At 36.5% G+C, this 19,581-nt stretch overlaps 2 protein-coding genes across 2 annotated transcripts in view; both read left to right on the plus strand.

Moving 5' to 3' along the window:
• Positions 1-3,735: 3,735 nt before the first annotated feature.
• Positions 3,736-7,122, plus strand: LOC121877415. Its single transcript, XM_042383173.1, has one exon. It carries the CDS (start codon positions 3,749-3,751, stop codon positions 6,239-6,241), a length of 2,493 nt encoding a protein of 830 aa, XP_042239107.1. The 5' UTR covers positions 3,736-3,748; the 3' UTR covers positions 6,242-7,122.
• Positions 7,123-8,274: 1,152 nt separating this feature from the next.
• The window catches only part of LOC121877432, a 37,086-nt gene continuing 25,779 nt past the window's right edge, over positions 8,275-19,581 (plus strand). The window contains exons 1-8 of the mRNA XM_042383190.1: positions 8,275-8,429; positions 10,807-11,084; positions 11,236-11,335; positions 11,570-11,727; positions 13,161-13,390; positions 14,806-15,226; positions 16,311-16,501; positions 18,319-18,549. Of these exons, the coding sequence (XP_042239124.1) occupies positions 10,826-11,084; positions 11,236-11,335; positions 11,570-11,727; positions 13,161-13,390; positions 14,806-15,226; positions 16,311-16,501; positions 18,319-18,549 (1,590 nt within the window). The 5' untranslated portion in view covers positions 8,275-8,429; positions 10,807-10,825. The remainder of the gene's footprint in view (positions 8,430-10,806; positions 11,085-11,235; positions 11,336-11,569; positions 11,728-13,160; positions 13,391-14,805; positions 15,227-16,310; positions 16,502-18,318; positions 18,550-19,581) is intronic.

The raw sequence follows: 19,581 nt of genomic DNA on the forward strand, positions 1-19,581 counted from the left end.
CGTATCCATGTTATACATATTTCTTTTGAACGGTCCTAGCAAAATCTCGGCAACAAATGTCATTATTGTGCAAGTGTGTTCTCACTTAAAAATGGACCAGAGTGTTGTGACGGTGCCAAGTATGGGCTCTTTCAAGACCAGACTTGACAAGCACTCGTATATGTGTAGCAGCTCATACTGGCGTTGAATGTTCATATGGAACTTGAAAGTTGATCTGTGGGGTCCTGTAAATTTACCAGTGCTCTATCGTATGTTAATACATTAATTAGAATCTGTCCCTGCCCAATGCTTAATGTCGGGAACAAGTTAAATATGGTGAATTGGTGGGTTTCAAGCTCATCATCATGAATAGACATATATTAACATATATTTTTAGAAGATAAAAAAATGTGCACCAAAGTTCCTTTGAGAAAGCTTCAATATTTTAGGAATAAAGTAGTGTTTTGTTTTCATAAAATATTATTGTGTATATTGCTTTAGACAATATTTTTTTATGTAGGGTCTTTGTCACCTGAAAACGTAAGTGCATCACGAACCTTTATATGACGGACAGTAAACCTAACTCCCGAACATTTTTATATGCATGCGTAGGATCTACAGCAGTACTGTATATTACATCTGTATTATATCTTTATTAAAATAAGGATAATTATCTCCATGTTTGAATTAAGGACTGGATTTGGCCACAGGTAACTTACGAACTAAATATTCTTTATCCTCTGGTTGATAAACATTAATAGAATATGAAATCTAATAATGTGACCCACTATAATTCGTTGTACGTGTTTTTCAAGGTGCAAGTTTGTTATTTCGATTTCATCTATATGAAAATTTGTATTTTCAATATTACCTTTACTTGTAATTATTTTCAAATATTAATTTAAATGAATTCCGGTATGTAATTTATATAATTAACGCTTATGAAAATCCACTTACCTAGTAAAACTATATTTAGGAGTTTTCAGTCCAGTACTTGGTAGGCTAATAATGAATTATTGGAACATCAGTCAGCCGAGGACAGACACACAATACTGCACGTCTGTGGCAGGTGAGTTTAAAATAGACATTACACAAAACGAATATTCTTTAGAATATAACAAAAATGCATACATTAGTACATTTTGTAACTGTTAAACACGTTTCAAGCAGAGGGACGACATTTGTTATCAAAATTACGTAAAACAACGAAAATTTATAACGTTTAATGGTGGTTGAAATTTATCCGATATCTTGATATCTACAATCCCAACTTATTTACGGGACTTACTTATTTTAGCTATGCATTCAACCGTGCACAAACTGATTTGTTTTTATCTAATGCAGTTACAGTTTAAATTAAATCATCCTAATAACACCAATGCGTCAAGGAAACGTATAATGTGCATAGGTAACGCGCGGTCCCTGGCCAATATGTTCGTGCTTGGCCCGGACACACACTCAATCATTTGATCAGAGTACCGTCCTCATATCTCAGGGTCGGCGACCACAGTCCTCCACTATAAACGGTCTTAGGCTGTTTTACCAATCTCCCAAGGCTTTGTATCTCTGCTCTGGGTAGTCATGTCTGGTATTTAGTTGTCTATTCAGATTTTTTTTACAGTGGTTCATGATATATTTCTGTGCAAAATCAATAGTTGAGTGCATATGTACCGTACGTCCGTACCTACATACGGACAGCAGGTTTAGTTTTCATTCTCTCAAACATAGGGCACATCACACTTACCGGTACGTATATTATCAACCCATTTCGATGATCTTTTGCATTAATTGGGGCCCATTGGTGCGTAGCACTTATTGCACCTACGTTAAACTCTCTTATTTTTGCAGGATTTCATCTCACATATGCAATCGCTACATAAAGAAAAAGTGCACAGTAGCATGATAAGATAACCCTGCCCACGTATCACTGTCCGGTGAGTTCTGTACTCATTGATTTGGAAGCTCAGATCTTAATTAGGCAATGTGGCGATTGTTGCTGGGGAGTGAGGTAAAGACTACATGTTTATCTCAGTTTCTTCTGTGCCTGCTCCAAGTATTCGGCATAATGATTCTTCACAGTAATTGCTGCATATATATCATCAATTGTGTTCTGTAAATTTACCAGTGATCGCATAGATGATGATAATCACTACGTCACTAAAAAAATGTAATAACACTAGCAGGTAACACCCACCTTTTTTAGTTTCTAGTATCATCTATATAAATTTGACTTTCAGTAAACTAAGATAATTGTAAAATATTGTACATATACTAAATATCCTGTTGGGTTAAGTTTAAAACTACAGAACATTATGTCAAACCCCAGAACAGAACAAAATTAGTAAACATATTATTATCGGGGCTTCTTTTAAAACCAAGTCCCACATCTTGCCCCCTCCCCCGCGTTTTTCCATTTCTCTTGTTGAATTATATATTTTGTTTTTCTTAAGTTGGATCTACTCAAACGCAACACTGTTGGTAACATGGTTGTCAACATGTTGGATAAAATATGCGAACATTGTTAGAAAGAAAGGTTAATCATCAAATAGTCTACACCAGTTAGCTTACATGACAATTTTCTGTTGGCGACAATGTTCCCAGCGCCAATGTTGAAAACAATCGTGGGATTTTTACACTATTGTTGATACACAGTTGCTAACACGTTACCGACAATTTTGTATTGGTGTGAATTCACTTTTCAGCTCAACTTTTGTTACTCCTAGAAAACATTACACAAACGTGTTATATAACGTATTAAAATACTGCATATCTATATAAGTATCTTTGTGTGTATTGACTGTACAGCATTATGTTTCAAATAGCTTTTCTTTGGCTATATTGAAGTAAGATTTGCAGCGAGTCATATAATTTTTAATTCTGTCGGTCTTGGTTACTGTATTTTTTCTGTGTACAAGTAGGCAACACAGCCTTTACATTCAGCATTTGCCATATCATTTTCTACCCAAATATCGCTTTAATGTTTTCATGTTTTTACAAGAGTTAGTTTCGTAAGTCTACCCAGATTTAGGATGAGTGCTTTCTAAAACATCTAAACTATCTCTTCAATCCTTCCTCAAATTTTGTTTTTTCTTAATTAGTTTTTTTTTATTCTCTTCGGCCTGCTTGATCGCATTTGTTGTATCAAGTCTTGAAAACTGTTAAAAAGTCTAGATTTCCGCTCTTCAGTTGGGGCAAATCTTCTTCTTAAGGGGATTTGATTTTTGGAGACAGAATTCATCCCACAAGGTCAAAGAAACTTACTTATTACGTAGAAATTCTGAAGAGTTTTAGCCTCATGAGTGACTTTACCTCGGCTCACATTGTGCGTTCTGTGTAACTTTTTTTCTTTACCAAAAACGGTATTACCCAGCTTGGTCACTCACCATAATCACCATACTTGGCTCCGAATGTTTTTAGGTTGTTTCCAAGAATCAAATCTCCCTTCAGAGGAAGAGGATTTGTCACCATTGAGGATATTTAAGAGAATGTAATGCAGTTCCAAAAGAGGAGTTCCGAAAATGCTTTAAGCAATGTCAGCAACGTTGGAATAAGTGTATAGCCCCTCAAAGTGACTACTTTGAAGGAGAACACTCATTTGGATGTATAAGTTCAGTAAGTTCAGTTGTGTTTGCAAAAAAAAAAAATACATTATACCTGTAGTCACACCTCGTGTGTATGTGTGTTACACAAGATATGCAGAATGTGCCTATTAACAATAAAAATACAACTAAATTAAGTAAAATTTCATTTCTTTCCAGGACCTGCCAAAATGGAGGCTGTAAGAAAAAGGCATAGCACGAGTAGCGAAGAATCTGATCCGTCCATTAAGACACCCAAGTTGTTGAAAGCAGGGGATGAGTCGGTACAATCTGGCGACAACACACCAGACGATGTTTTCAGTATATTGTACAATTTTGTGTCCCAGGCTGGAGAAGTAGTCCTCGCTGATGTCGTTAAAGTTCTCTATTCACAAAATTACATAAAATCTAGACGAGGAACTATGCCTCTCTTTGAGTATTGTGTTTCACAAAAGCATTGGAAAGACCAAAGGATCAGTGCAAAGTTTGGAAATGACAGACATTTGCTAACTTGTGATATAACACAACAAAGAAGGATTGAGGTAAATTTTGCCTTCAAAGTTATAGTTGAACTTTGTGGTAATGGTTTTGACTGGCTGACTCCAGGTTGTCGGAATCAGATAAAATTAGTTAAGGATTACAAGTACAAGATTTGCCTTAAGTATGGGTTATCTTACTTTGAACTTGCTTCTGAGGTGGAACGCTTTATGAAGATAGTTAGTTCTATCTATCATGAGGTTGGGCAGCAATTCAAAATAGATTTTAAAGAGAGTCTTGATATTATTTTTGATAAGGCGAAAGTAATTTCTAAGGATGAAGCCTCTTTCAAGCAAGTTGTGAATTCAAACGAAAATATTTTTTTAGAAAATAAAGATGTTTTTAAGTTAATCAAGGCTCAGAGAGAACTAAAAGAATACTTTCAACGCCTTAAAGTGGCTAACCCATTCACTTGGCTGGATAACATGTGGCACCAGAGATATGAAAAGGGGTCGATGGCCCCAATGGTTGTAGAATCAATTTACACACCTCTGAAAATTAGAGACACTGGAATAAAAATGGATGTAAAACAGTTGCTGACAACAACTAGAATAGGTCAGGAGGAGGCCATACCCTCAGTTTTATTACTCAACGGCCTGCATGGCTCGGGAAAAACATCTCTTTGTTATCATCTTATGGAGGACTGGTGTAAAGGCACTCGAAAAAATGACCACATTGAAAATTTTGATTTAGTGTTCCTCATTGAACATAGTAAAGTTGGATCCATACTTCTTAAAAACTTCATGAGGGAAAAGATGCTGAAAAAAACATGTGAGGAATTCGAAATAGAAGGAATCTTTCAATTCATGAAAAGGTTGGATGTACTCTTTATCATTGATGGTTATGATGAAGGTACAAAAGAAACTTGGACTATTGTGGAAGAGATTTTGGAAAAGTTCAGCAACAAACGTATTCTCTTGACTACTCGACCTGATTGCCTTGCAGACACCACAGCTCGCTTGCGCAATCAACCTGTTAATTTCCTGACTGTTGATATCGCAGAGCTTGATGATCCAGCGCAAACTAATATTGCCAAAGCGATATTTGAACATTGGATGGGAAATACAGGGGAACGAGAAAAGAAATTGAACGATTTTCTAGAATACCACCATCGGGGTGCAGGGAGAAAAATTTTAGATCACCTTAGATTTCCACTTACTGCTGCTCTTTATATAGCTCACTGGATATCACACGGAATGGAGGCTATGACTGGCACAGCACTACATGATGCTTTGTATGAATTAGGCATGAAGCAGTTGGGTCTTAGCATGGGCTTGCACGATCCAGATATTTTAGGAAAGTTGACAACTGAATTGCCATATTTGCTCGGAAGGTTTGCCTGGAAACTGCTTAAAACGAAACGGCACACTCTTGATGAAACAATGGAGAGTGAAATTGAAAGTTTCTCACGAACTATAAATGTTGATTGTGTTGAAATTGTGCTTCCTTTTCTAACTTGCACATTCAATCACTTCGCATGTCCTACAAAGAGGTGTTTTTCGTTTATGAATAGGCCACAACAATCATATTATGCTGCTAAATACTTGTGCAGTTGTATAGTAACTGGGAAAAGCAGAATCCAAGATTTGCAGATTGAAATTAATGATTGGAAAGAGTACCCTTACTTGCTTCTGTTCCTTATTGGGCACTTGAGGTCACAAAATGTGATGAACTTGACTTTGCAACAAATATTAAATATCATTCATACTTCCAATTTTAAAAAGGAGAGTTACAGCTATTGGTGGAACCTCTGTGTTGAGAGTCAAGGCCATAAAGTTGTACGCACTTTCATTGCAGAAACTTTACCCAAATTTCATTGGGTGTTGAACCAGGAAACTGTTGCCCCTGCACTCAAACTTCTAGGATCCTGTCCAGTGGAACTTAAGAGCATGAGTATTGACATTCCAAAGAATATTGATCCATATGATATCCCAGAATTCTTATCTCTAATGGAAAATCTTTCCACTGTATTGAAAGGCCGATATAACGAGGACAATCCTATTGAAGTGAAGCTACATCTTTGGCGGAATTGTGAAAATGAAGCACCTCAACCGTCAGATAAGTTTCTTCGTTCCCTAGTACCATGGGGCGTTTTGGTTAACTTTCCTGGTGAGTTTGGTGAACAAGAGAAAACAAGTAAAAAGTAGCATGTTAAATACATTGATAAAGTAGCAGTCTTTTAGTGAAAATGAAGACTAATAACGACCAGCAGCGTTTGCTCTATCAGTACCTCCGTGCAGGACCCAACTAATAATGAGCTTCCTTTGATTTGGCCCAAGTGAAAGCTTGGAGTAAACAGAGTATAGCTTTATGTTACTTTGCATTAGCTTTCATTGAATAGTGCACCAATTTTATGTCGCTTTACAGAAGCTTACACAGATTACTACACTAGTTTTGTTGTCTTACAGAAATCCAGACTACTAGCTTTATTGTACTTTACAAAAGCCTCTACCTGTTCTGTGTTAGGTTTATGTAACTACAGTATACAGCTTCCACTGATCACTAATTTTATAGTATTTTACAGACGGATGAGTAGCTTCCACAAAATGTAATTTTTATGGTATATCCCATGTTAGGTTAAGTTTGATTTGGTCAAGATAGATTAAGTTAGGTTGGGTCAATAGACGCTAAAGTGTAAATAACCTGGTAGACCAACTCCAGTTAGTACTATTTTTTTGGTTATCATTATTATTATATTAATGTACAGTACTGTATAAAATGATACCGATTCATGTTCAATGTAAGGAGTTTTTGTTGATAAAATCTTATACATTTATAGGTGTTCAGATAATTAGCGGATGAAATTTTTACCGGTACTTTTCAGTGCTCTTTAAGCATAACATGTTATTGTTTTTCTTGATTTTCTTACTAGAAGTTCTACCTTTACTGAATAATATACAGTACTTGAGATGTATATATTTTTTTTCAGTGTTAGAGATGTTAGTTTGTAGGATGATGTTAATATAGTAATGGAAAACTGACTTCAAGTGTGTTTATACTTCTTTGTAATGATACTCATTAAAGGGAAAGTTATTCCGTGTGGGTTTATTTGACATTTCTGTGTATTTTCCACTAAATTTGTGGCAACGACATACAGACCAATTATCCCTTGGATCTTTCGATGACTTGAGGTTAATTGGTGTCACTGAGGGTAGGCATGAGATAATCGTAATCACCATCATCGTCGCTTCACGGCCATTTTCCACGCATATATGCGTTAGCCGTGATTACCTGAAGGCAATGTGTCTTGCAGCTTCTCTCGTCAGGTTTTTTCTTATCTCTTAAATCATTACTCACAACCTCTCCCGTTGTCATTTTGGCCACCCCCCTAGCTCACCTGTCCTCCCTCCACAGTCAAACCCATGCAGCTCTTGACCCAATTACTTTTTTAAGCTAGGATTCCATTCAAGGTTATTATTATTTTTTTTTTACGGGAATTAGCCCACCCGGGCACAGGTCAAACGACCCACAACGGTGGCGAAAAAAAAGAACAGAAAAATTGAAAATAGAGAAGAAAGGGGTTATACTGTGTTAATCTACACCACGAAGATGCCAGAAAACCAGCTTTTTAAAGTGAGACATTGTATAAGTTTGGAAACACAGAAGAAAGCAGAGCATTCCACAGTTTGGCTGTGTGAGGAAAGAAGGAGGTACTATAACGGGTTATTCTCGTGTGACCGACATCCACAGAGAAATGGTGGGCACCGCGGGCAAGACGTGTGTTACGAGCCCACGGCCTTGCCGGCGGTATACAGGATGCCGAATCCACCGAACATTGCCCGTTAAAGTACCTGTAAAAGAGAGAGATGATCAGTGACGAAGAGGATAAATTAAACCAAAGAGTAATGAGATGGTGTGCCTTTGGTGCGTAATCCACGTCTCTGAGCCGATTAAGATGGTAGATATGCAAATAGCCTGATAAACAGAATCTCTGGTTTTGACTTTCAGGCTGTTATTGTCAAATACTCGAGCACAGACGTCCAAAGGGGCGGCTGCTGATGCATCAGTCTCATCTCGTCTACTGTATGTTGTTGCAGGAAAGAACTATTACCGAGGTAAGTAAAATGTTCTACTTGTTTGATAAGTTTTCCGTTGACTAGTAGTATGGTTACTATGTTACAATGAACTAAACGACCTGATTGGTTGGTAAACTAACGAGTGGCGAACAGGGTAAAATAAAGTATAGAGAAAATAAACGCAATACTTTACCATAAAATTATGTTGACTCAAAGAAAACGTAACTGGTGACACTAAGGTAACCGACCGGCGATCGACAGCGCAACAAATGATGTTTATTTAAGAAAATCTAAAAGGAATATAAAAGACTGTGATAAGGTGAGGAGTTAGGACTTACAAGACATAACCGGCTGTGTGTAGGTATTACTCCCATACCAGGGCTCAACAATTTTGGTTTTTTTATGAACAGCACTACTACCAGTTGTTTGATTTTGTTAATTTTTTCCACATGTTCTTATCATTAAAGTAAGTATTTTAAGAGGCGACATTTACTATAGAACCTGGTTATTGTTGTATTTTCAGGTAAATATTCGTTTAATGACTGTGGTTCCTGTTTGTTATGAGAATAGTTTTTTTGTATGTGTGTGTATTTAGGTGTGTTTTACTCAAACCTGGCTTAGATACACCACAAAACCCTATTCTCATAACAATTTCAACTTCCAAATCACCGTTGAAACTTGAAACCGAACCTAACCTAACGTCATGGTCGACACACCGTAGAATAAAGATGTTGCCTGAGAGTGGCTGACTGGGCGCGTCAAGAACATATCTGACCTGGTTTATTTTTAAAATATTTTTACTCATATCTCCGTTAATGCAAATTTGCTGAAGGAAAGAAATATATTCGTAATTTTTTTAATAATCCCTGAATAACCAAATATGATAATCTTGCCGCAGCCATTAAACGGATATTAACCCATTTTCAACCAATATATAGCCATTATGAGCCTGTCGAGCCAGTTGTACCCTCCACTACTAATTAAGGTATTGGTTCTAGGTTAGGTTAGGTTGGTTTTTAAGTTGAGCCATATTGGATGAAAATACAAATTTACCAGAACCTGACCTTAAAAATCAAAGAAACCTACTTAACCTTATTTAACTTTCTAGCTGGGAGCGAAACTCTCTGAGGTCAATGTTACTTGGTGCTACTATAGCGTACAGTCTACGAGATATTTAGGTGAAGTCAGGTTAGGTTAGATTAAGTCAGGTAAGTTAGGTCAAGTCAGGGGTATTATTTTAGTTTCGGTCTTCTTGGGAATCTTAGGAATTTAGGGGGTATTTTTGCAGTTTCAACCCCAACTCTGTTAGAGCAAACTTGTGGGGCGAAGGATGATATCTCAGTAACCACTCATTTGCGATGGAAATGAAGGTCAAATTCATATGAATCGGACCAAATACCGTGGGAAAACAAAAATTTATGGTTCAACTGTAGGTGGTGGGGCTGAAAATGTAAATTTACCATTTAGTTTAGGTTAGATATAGTTCCTGGGTTCAGTGGCTAGGTTAGGTTACATTAAATTAAATTAGATTAGATCAAATTCATTCAAAACACATCAAAAACCACCAGGAAAGCATTAGGATGACCAAAACTAAAATTTTACTAAGTTAGGTTAGGTTAGACTAAACATATCTTTGTATACTGCACGCTATAATAGCACCCATTACTATTTAGTCCGTCCATAATTTCGGAAACAACACATCACTATTCCACCATAAGTTTTGTTTCTATTGTATTTAGATATTGTCTTGTATTGAGGAAATCCGTTTTGGGGGAGAGTTAGGACATGTATAATGTAGCATGGTACTGTAATGTGATTCAGACCATCCACGTGCTACACCCTCCTCGTAAGTGACTCGGGCGGTTCAAGGGAGGCGGAGCCCCCCCAGTTAGGCTCGAGCAACAAAAATCATATTTACATCACTAATCTGCTTGTGGCTGGTTAGGTTAGGTTAGGTTGCTGTCAATTGACTCAGCCATGTCAATATTATCATTACAGTATTATCCACTCTCTGACTAAATAAACTATTTCAATATCATTATCAAGATCATGGGAGGGGGGGCAGAGAGTGGTGTTGGGGATCTCGGCTGCTCACTGTGAAATGTGTGTATTTAACCAAATGTCTAATGTTGATGCAGAATTTTTTCTTTTTTTTTATATTTATTAGTACATTAATATTTTTATTTATCCCTCACATTTACTGACACAGTTTAGCCTGGCAGTCTGGATGATTGTGAAGCTGAAATTTAATTAGATTATATAGTCATTCCTAGAAAAAAAAAGGACTGTATCAGTATACAGTAAGAGTTAAAAAAAACGACTTTAGTAAGATTTGTATTGGTAGCAAATAGGTACTGTACTGTACAGTATATGAACAGCATGATCAAAATATATGAATTGTGTAGGCCCACACAAGGGAACCTGTGTTACAACCTACTGACCGCTTGGTCTACGTGGGTAGATTTCATACAAACTTTGAATAATTCGTACAATTGACCAAAGACTGATCAAAATTTTTGGAGTATTTCTCACATGTGAAAAATGTACAAATTAACTGGTACTTCTAATAAGTGAAAGTCAAATTAGTGAGGTTTGAGTGTACATTATTTAATAGTAGGTTCAAATTTGAAGTTATTGATGTACGGTAATGTTTTTCTGTCATTCATACTTACAAGTGTAATGTATTTATATTTCAGGTACAGTATAGTGGAATAAATGGAACGCCCACGAAGAATTGTCCGTCCACCAGGTGCACTGAATGACTATTTAACAGCTAATGAAGCAGAAAGAAAAAGTGTAAGTGTTGAGGAAGAGGTTAGGGAAGACCAAAGAGAACAGGAGGAAATAAAAGAAGATGTAATTCAGACAGAAACAGACAAGAAGCTATTTTTGTCTCAACCATACAAGTGCGGAGAGTGTAAAGCTCGTTATAGAAGTAAAGTGGCACTTCTTCGTCATGCAGTTAAACACAGTGGTAAGGATGAACATCTTTTTCTACTTCCTAGTAATTAATAAACATTTAAATGACAAGCAATTACCAATACAGTACCTAAAGTCAGTACTGTACATACAATTATTTAATGAATGATAAGTCTGAACTATCATATATTGTATTGTGTTTTCAGGTGAGAAGCCTTTTGTATGTTCGGAGTGTGGGAAGGGACTCTCAAGTCAATGTGCCCTCTCAGAACATATGAATATTCACACAAACAACAGACCTCACAGGTATTCTTTTGATTCAGTATCTGTATGTAAGTTTACCCATTCGTTTTAAATAACCAGGTTCTTCTGTATGATGTCTTGTGCCATCAATACCATCACAGCACAGTGCATTGCTTTGCCAATTACTGCTCTTCTGAAGGTCATAAACTGAGGAGGAAAATTATTAGTATAAAAATATTAATATAATGAGTGCCTAATGCATATGTTATAACACTACAGTACGCACCAATATTCCAGGTGTGATGAATGTGGCTTAGAGAGTCGTCAGTTGAGTGTTCACCTGCGACATCTCTTAACTCACCAGTCCCATCCAGAACATTTGTATAGTTGCTCTGTGTGTGCAAAGACTTTCAAACAAAATGAGTACCTGCGGAAGCACATGCGGAAACACACAGGTGAGACAACGTAATTTGATTGTTGTGTAGATGTGAATACTTGTCATCAATTGGTTTGCTCTTTCTGACCCAGTAAAGATGTTCTAACCTTAGATTTCATTTAAGGATAGTTTATGACATAAGATGTGACATTCGAGCTTGTTTTTACTCCATTAGATGGGGCCTGTATAGTTTAATTAATGTCTGATGTAAGTGCTGTATTTGGAGTCTAAATTTTTGGAGGTATTGGGAAAAAAAAAAGAATCTTATCTCACAATTTGAATCTCCTCAATCACAGTAAATGTCATGAAGTCACTTTTAATCACACACCCACACACACACGTAAGTCGAAAATGCTTAAATAATACATAGAAAATCTAAAATGGGTGTCTCTTTTTCTTCTCAGCACCACAAAACTCTCACTTTTAAGCTTGCCAGCCATTTTAAAGTAAATTACAAACGAAAATTTTGTCAGTACACAGCGCAATCACTGACGTTGGGACTCGAAAATACGTAATTTGACAAAATTTTGGTACGACTGAGGCAGGTCATAAGTGCGGGTGGTCGTAAGTCGAGTAGGTCGTAAGTCGGGGAGGAGCTGTATTTAGAAGTTACTTGTGACAAGCTCTTTTTTTTCCTCAAAGCCTGGGAAGGGAAATTTTGTAAAAGTGCACACTTGGCATTATGATCATGTAAGCTGAGATAGACTTTGGGATTTCTAGTTATCGTTTCCTTGATCTTCCTTCTTTTCTGGTGATCAGTACTCTACTGCCAAACACATCACTGATAAAATTAAAGTTGGAATGATGGTATTCATAACTAATGAAACGTTTAAAAAATGTCTCGACTACCTTAAGTGTTTCAGTGATTCTAGTGCTGTTACTATAAATAACACAGAAGAGGCATAAAGACTACAAATCCAGTCCATCTGCATAAATATTCAATAATTACATACATGCTAGAGATCATGCTAAAGAAATTGAGGGATAGCCTTCCGTTGGCATCTTATCACCACAGAAATCAGTGTGTGGTTTATAGGCAAAAAATTCAGTCAATAGGGTCCTGAATCTGATGGTATATTGCATAAGACCATAAAGGAACTGGAGAGCCTTCATATACATCTTTATGAAAACACATTACTACCACTGTCAAATTTCTTTATGGTGTATTTCAGAAAATAAATAAAAAATTTGCAGTTAGGTGAATTTTTTATATTTTAGAAAAAGTGTATTCCCTATGGAGCTTGAGAATACAAGGTTATACTGTAGTCTGGTAAAGTGATGTACTGTACTGTAATTCTGTATTTTGTACAAAGAATTTGGTCCATAAAAATCATGACAATAATTAATTTGATTATTAAATTATTAAACTACACTTCAGTTTATACTCATACTTTCATCATGTGAGAAATACTCTTAATTCTTTTGCTACCACATTGTTATGTGTACTTTCAGGAGAAAAGCCATTTGTTTGTAAAGAATGTGGAAAGTCATTTACATGTAAGAGTGAACTGAACCGTCACAGCAAGCGGCATTCCTCTGAAAGGCCACATATGTGCTCAGATTGTGGCCAGAGTTTTAAGATGAGACATAATCTTCGCAAACACCTCAAAGCTCATTCTGGTACACAACAATGGAAATGTCTACTCTGCTCATCCATTTTTTCAAAGCCAAAATTACTGGAGGTGAGTTTGTTTCTTCTGTTTCTGCACATAGTGTTTCAAGTTATTGTATTACTCATTTCTTGAAATTTAGTCCTGATTCTTTCAGATTCCTGACTCATCCATTTATCTGGACCCACCATGCATTAAATATACCTTTGTTCCTTGACCTCCACTGATGATATAACTGTACAAGCTTTGTGGATATCCCTTGATAGACAGATTGTCTCAACAGTACAGAGCCACCTTATTTTGCTCCCTGAGAACAGAGGCAATATTAAGTTGTAGCAACTTTTTTTTAACCTTAATTATCACATTTCATTGATTTCCAAAGAAAAGGGACACCAAATGATATGGATGTCACTATTCATGGCTACAGAGACTTGAAAAGTGAAAGTGGGTTCCGTGGGACACTGTGAGTACAACACACTGTTAACTAAGACTTTGGTACACAAGGAGGCAGCATGGCTGGTAATACACTTGATCACATCCACTTCCCCAAGTTGTAAACTTAGGTATTCATTTAGCTGGGTGAACTGGGAGTGCCTGGGAATCAAACTACTGACCTCTAGAACAGGAGGCAAGTGCTATATCCACTTGACTTAAGGGCTTTCAAATCCAGTACTCGTCCTGACAGATCCACATTATCTGTTTCAAATTAATCAGAAATTGCCATTCTAGAAATCAACTTGCCATTATGGCTATGACCATGTCAATTCTCTCGCTGATTCCACATAGGAAGATCAAATTTGTGGATTGCTGTATTTTGCATTCTTAATGCTTCAACAGGATTAAGATAGTTAACTAATATTCTATACCCGGTTGACATTTTAAAGAGTTATACTACTATTTTGTAACAATAGCCATGATTCAGTAACGTCACAAGGATTTTTAATTTTTTTAATTTTTTTTCAATGCTGTAGTATATGAAAATATTAAGTCTAAATCAATACTGACATTATTTGAGGTCTGAGGGGCCCATAAACCATACATAACACCAGGGGTCAGAGATGTCTCTCCTGGGAGAGACCTGACCTCTGTGAAGTTGTAGTAGTTACAGGCTGGATGACCAAAATCTGCAGCAGTCAATTTATAACCTGAAAACAGTTGCTGTCACATTCCTCCTGGGCAGAAATTGCATATGTGGGTCTACTAGTGTAGGGTTCAGCTTTCCAAATGACAGCTTAAATAATCCTTTCTCCCAGGACAGGACTTGTTGAACTATACTGTAGCTGGTAGTAAAATTTCTCTCCAAAATATGTGTACCATTTCCACAGTTGCATATTTATCTATGGTACGGGGATATTCTCTTCAATGTATTTTGGTATTAGAAAGTCTAATTTCATACCTTGCTGTATGTATTTATCAAATCTGAGTTCCATATTTCACAGACTGTACTTTGTTATATGAAGATTAATGTATTTAAAATTTTTTCACAGGCTCATAGGAAGACACACCTAGAAACAGTTCAACACCTACAAGTCAACAGACCAGATGATAACACACTAATTGTCTCTGCTGAGGGGGATGATCGAAGGAAGCTTCCAACAGTCCACAATGTTCTGCTCCCTAGGGATAATTTAGGATTATATGGTTCTGATATTAATGTACAAAAAAAGTTTTTAAGGATAAATGACACAACCCTGCCCCTAGAACTAATACTAAATTCTGTTGGAAAAGGAAATGCTATTAAAATAAAGATTATTGATAAGCCTGCACAGCCAAGACCAGAAACATTCTCTACATGTGAAAATATTGTTGAATTGGTTGATGAGGACACACAGAAACAAGAAAGCTTCAGTTTTTCAAAAGATAACAACAGCAAAGTTGGCAACATGAGATCAGAGTCAACTGATGAAGGTAAGATTTTACTCACACACACACACACACACACACACACACACACATACACACACACACACACACACACACACACACACACACACACACACTTTGTATAGTTCCAACAAATGATTTACACACAATGTACTCACAGTGAAAATACTGTTTTGTATGTTTCACTTCAACAAATTATTCAGTGTAAATGTACCTGTACTATATAAATTACTTGAAATAAATAATTGAACCATGTGTTCCACACAAAATGAAAGAACACTTAAAGACAAGTATTTGTTCAATGAAACACAAGAGTGCAATGCAAACTACAGTACTGTAGGTGGGAGTGGAGGATTCACACACATGAACACTCATGTACAGTTCAATTAATTATTCATATGCAAATGAGGGTGCCACTTCTTGAATATAAACATATTGCATAATAATTATATTGGATTAAATAGAATGCAATGTATTATTGAATCCTGCCTTTGCATCACATGATAGCTAAATATTAATAAAAATTGATGAAGTTATCAATTATGGAATGCAAAGCTCATTCAGAATGGTTACAAATTGGGTAGAATTTGCTGGTCTCATTTTAATTCTCATACTGTACTTGTACTAATGTATGGCATATATGGTTAACCAATTTTAAATCTACACCAAAGCATACAGTACTTTCCAGTGAACTTCTTTGATGAGGACCATAATTCTGATGATTTTATGCCTCAGGCTGATTGCTGATTTTTATGTTTTACTTGCATGTTTTTAAAGGGGGCTACAAAAAGTAATTAAGTGTCATCCATGTGGAAAGAAGTTTGGAATTGACCTTTAATAATTACAGTATTTGAAGTATTTCCTGCTTTTAACAAAGTTGTTTAATGATGGGCTCTGTTAGTTTGTATATTGACCAGGTTTTGCTTTCAGAGCATTCCTCAAAAACTGGTTCTGATGATTCATTACTGTATATATTTTTATACAAATTATCCTCGAGGTATGGTGATATAGTTTGCTTAAAAGGATAATCTGGTTTCATTATCATTTCCATGACCATGTCATTCATATATGGGATGTAGATGACTGTTTCTTCTCATTTTCATTTCAGGAGGCAGTGTTCCTAGTGTAAATCATGAAGCCGTACAAGTGGCCAGTGTATTGAGTATTCCTGATAGCATATTGAGCCACTGTCTTTCCAAACATTATGTTCGAATCAACCCAGCCTGCTCAGACTATCGCTGCTGGCTAACAACATTAACCTCACTTTGTCAACAACTTTGTCCACCATATGATCTTGAGGTAAGGAAGTGAGATGCAGGTGAATACCTTGTGCATGCTTAACTTTGGTAGAATATTAATCCAGAAATTTTAGATACGGGCACTGCATTTTCTTTTGATGGCTATTCTGTTATGTCAGGAATAAGTTTTTTTTTTTTTTATCTACTGTGGTCATCTTTCTGTATAAATATTAAGACTTTAAATATTGAATAGGTTTTTTCATGACAAGAAAACTGTGCAAAGGTTAACAGTTGTTGGGTACGTGGTCATAGTTGAGTCTAGGGTTTGGATGATATTAGCTTAAACTACTAAAATCATAAGAAAATTTTAACATTGCTTATAAAGGCTGATGATCCTTCATCCAAAAGTCTTGGGGAACAATTGCATATCAGTTTTCAGATATTTTCGATTTTGGGATGTCTAGGCCTTCTTATTGTACATTATACATCCACATCGTATTTACTACACATCATAACCAGTAGACCGTACTTCCACATCATTTCCACTAAACATCTATATCATCTTCACTAAACATCTACATCATCTCCACTACACACCCTCATAATCTTCACTACACGACCACATTGTATCCTCTACACATTCACTTCCTTAAAAAAAATAATTTGGATAAAACAACCTTGTTTATTATAAAAAATATACAGTACTGTATTGTCTTTAATGGGGATACTGTACAGTGGTTTAATCAGATTTGATATAGGCCTAAAGAGAGCTAATAGGTATGACGTGACAGTTGATGTGTAGACGTGCTGGAGGGGGTGGGACTGGCCTTGCCTCGTTTGCCAGTTTGTTTTCATTTATTATTATATTCTCGTATGGTTAGCCTATTATAGTGTATGTTTCATCATAAATAATATAACATATAGTAATAATAATAATAATAATAATTAACGGTTTATTGAAAGAGCTTGGCAGCCAGAAGGCTGAAAATATACAGTTACATATTTGGGGAATGGGTTTCGAATTACAAATAATATACAAGTAACATAAGTGATACAAATAAGATATATAATAACTAGATTGGGAAAAGCTCAAACTACAGTGCATTTCAACATAGTGACAGTGCATGAAGTAGTATTTAGTGGGATCTCAGGTGGTAGTAGGAATGTGTGTGTGTGTGTGGTAAAAGTCCAGACAATCGGCAAGTCTGGACCCCCTTTCCCTCCAAATTTTCCAGACTTTCAAGGGTTTACTGTCCAGTATATTTGGGTGCCTCCAAATACCTAGCCACACCTCCAAAGATGTGTTCTCGATACCCTCACGAGTCATCACTTCTACTTCCCAACTCTCGTCATAGGATAGCCCAAAGATTTTATATCGGATTAAGGTCACATCCCCTACTCGGCCAGTCAATAACCTCTACTTCTAGGTGCACCTGAAACCACTCCCTCACTATCCTGCCGGTGTGTATTGGGCTTCGGTCTTGCACTAACTTGATTGTGTTGGATGCAGGGATGGCCATGGCTTGCACCGAAGACAGAAAGACATCTTCCAGAATTCATATACTGTCCAGTACTGTATACTGTACTGTACTCATTACTGTCGAGCGGTCCCTCAATTCTGACGAGTTCACCAGGGCCGTGAGCCCTCATCCATCCCCAGACCACTGCAGTGACTTGTCCACATGATTTCATCCCTGTGATGTATTGAGGGAGTTACCTGGTGTTCCTTGCACCTGCTGCTACAAATTTAAATGTTTTTCATCTGTTAAAATCATGGTCTTCCAATAGTCAGGGTCAACTGGACTTATAAAGGAAATTAATTATTGTATAATTATCTTTGAGACCACTGTTTATAAATTGTTAATCATTCTTTTTTAGGTGTGCAAGCACCTCAGTCATATGACTTCAGCTCTCCAGTTCTCTCTCATACAAGAACCAGGCTCAACTCTTCATCCTAAATCAACAGATTTTACAACATCTGAGTCAGATATGGTGTCCAGTGTGTGGCCCTGCCAGGATCGTTCTCAATATCAGTTTATTTATAAGCAGTATATGATGCTAATGGAAACATTTCAGAGCCATTTTAATCATCATGCCAATGATCTTCATTAGATCATAAAAAAACTATGCCTACTTAAGTTTTTCTCCATATACAGTCTGTCAGTTCTTAATGTTGTGTTGCTATGTTGTTTGGGACATGTTAATCTCTTACCAAGATAATATATTAAATTGATAAATTTTTATATTACATAGACACTAGGCTGTGCAGGTTACCAGTCCAGGTTGTATCCAGATAAGTGATATTTCATGTTCTTGTTCCTGGCACTTGTCTGGTGAACAAGTTAATATTTTGAGAGGAAAATACCCAGACAGGAATTTGTCAGGTGCCAAGTGACCCCACTTCCCTGTATACATGGTTAACCAGTGTGTGTGTGTTTGTGCGTGTGCACTTAACCTGACACCATTTCGTGATGGCACATCCGAGTTGATCCCTGACCTTTCTGTTCCCATAATGACCTAACCTGCTAAAAAAAGCCCAGGTGCAAAGGAAGCAAAGAAAATTGGCTGGATTAGGGTGAAGGGCAATTAGATAGACCCGAGTGGTTTAAGAGTTGATAGACACAATACATTTGGATGTTTTAAGATTTATTTAACTTTTCCCATAAAAAAAAAACAAGTAAATTTCCTCCAAAATTTGTCAGGGCAAGTAAATTGTTCCACATAATCTGCTCAGCCTAATACCGACATCATTTCTTATGCATAAGCAACCCATCCATGTAAGAATATTAATGTACTGGTAATAGCTTTTTATATTATATCACAAGAAAATTAATGTTTTAGTTTAACATGGACACTTAACCTGGATTATGTTTATGTAATTTGTTGATGAATAAATGTTTTATAGATTAATAAACCATCAACTTAATCACATTTTCTTACATACACAAGAGGTAATTGGTGCCCTCTTGCAGGATCCAGGGGCAGGGTTCTTAGGCGAGATGTGTAGAGGCGCACCAAAAGCAGAAGGGTTTTGGCAAGTAGGCCCTATTGTACCAATAACCTAGTCAACGATTATCAGTATACACTACATGTATTAACAAGCTGCATATATGGGTTTAGAAGTTTTACTAATATTTTTGA

This window comes from Homarus americanus, unplaced genomic scaffold (assembly GCF_018991925.1).
Source record: "Homarus americanus isolate GMGI-L3 unplaced genomic scaffold, GMGI_Hamer_2.0 scaffold367, whole genome shotgun sequence".
Taxonomy (NCBI): Eukaryota; Metazoa; Arthropoda; class Malacostraca; order Decapoda; family Nephropidae; genus Homarus; species Homarus americanus.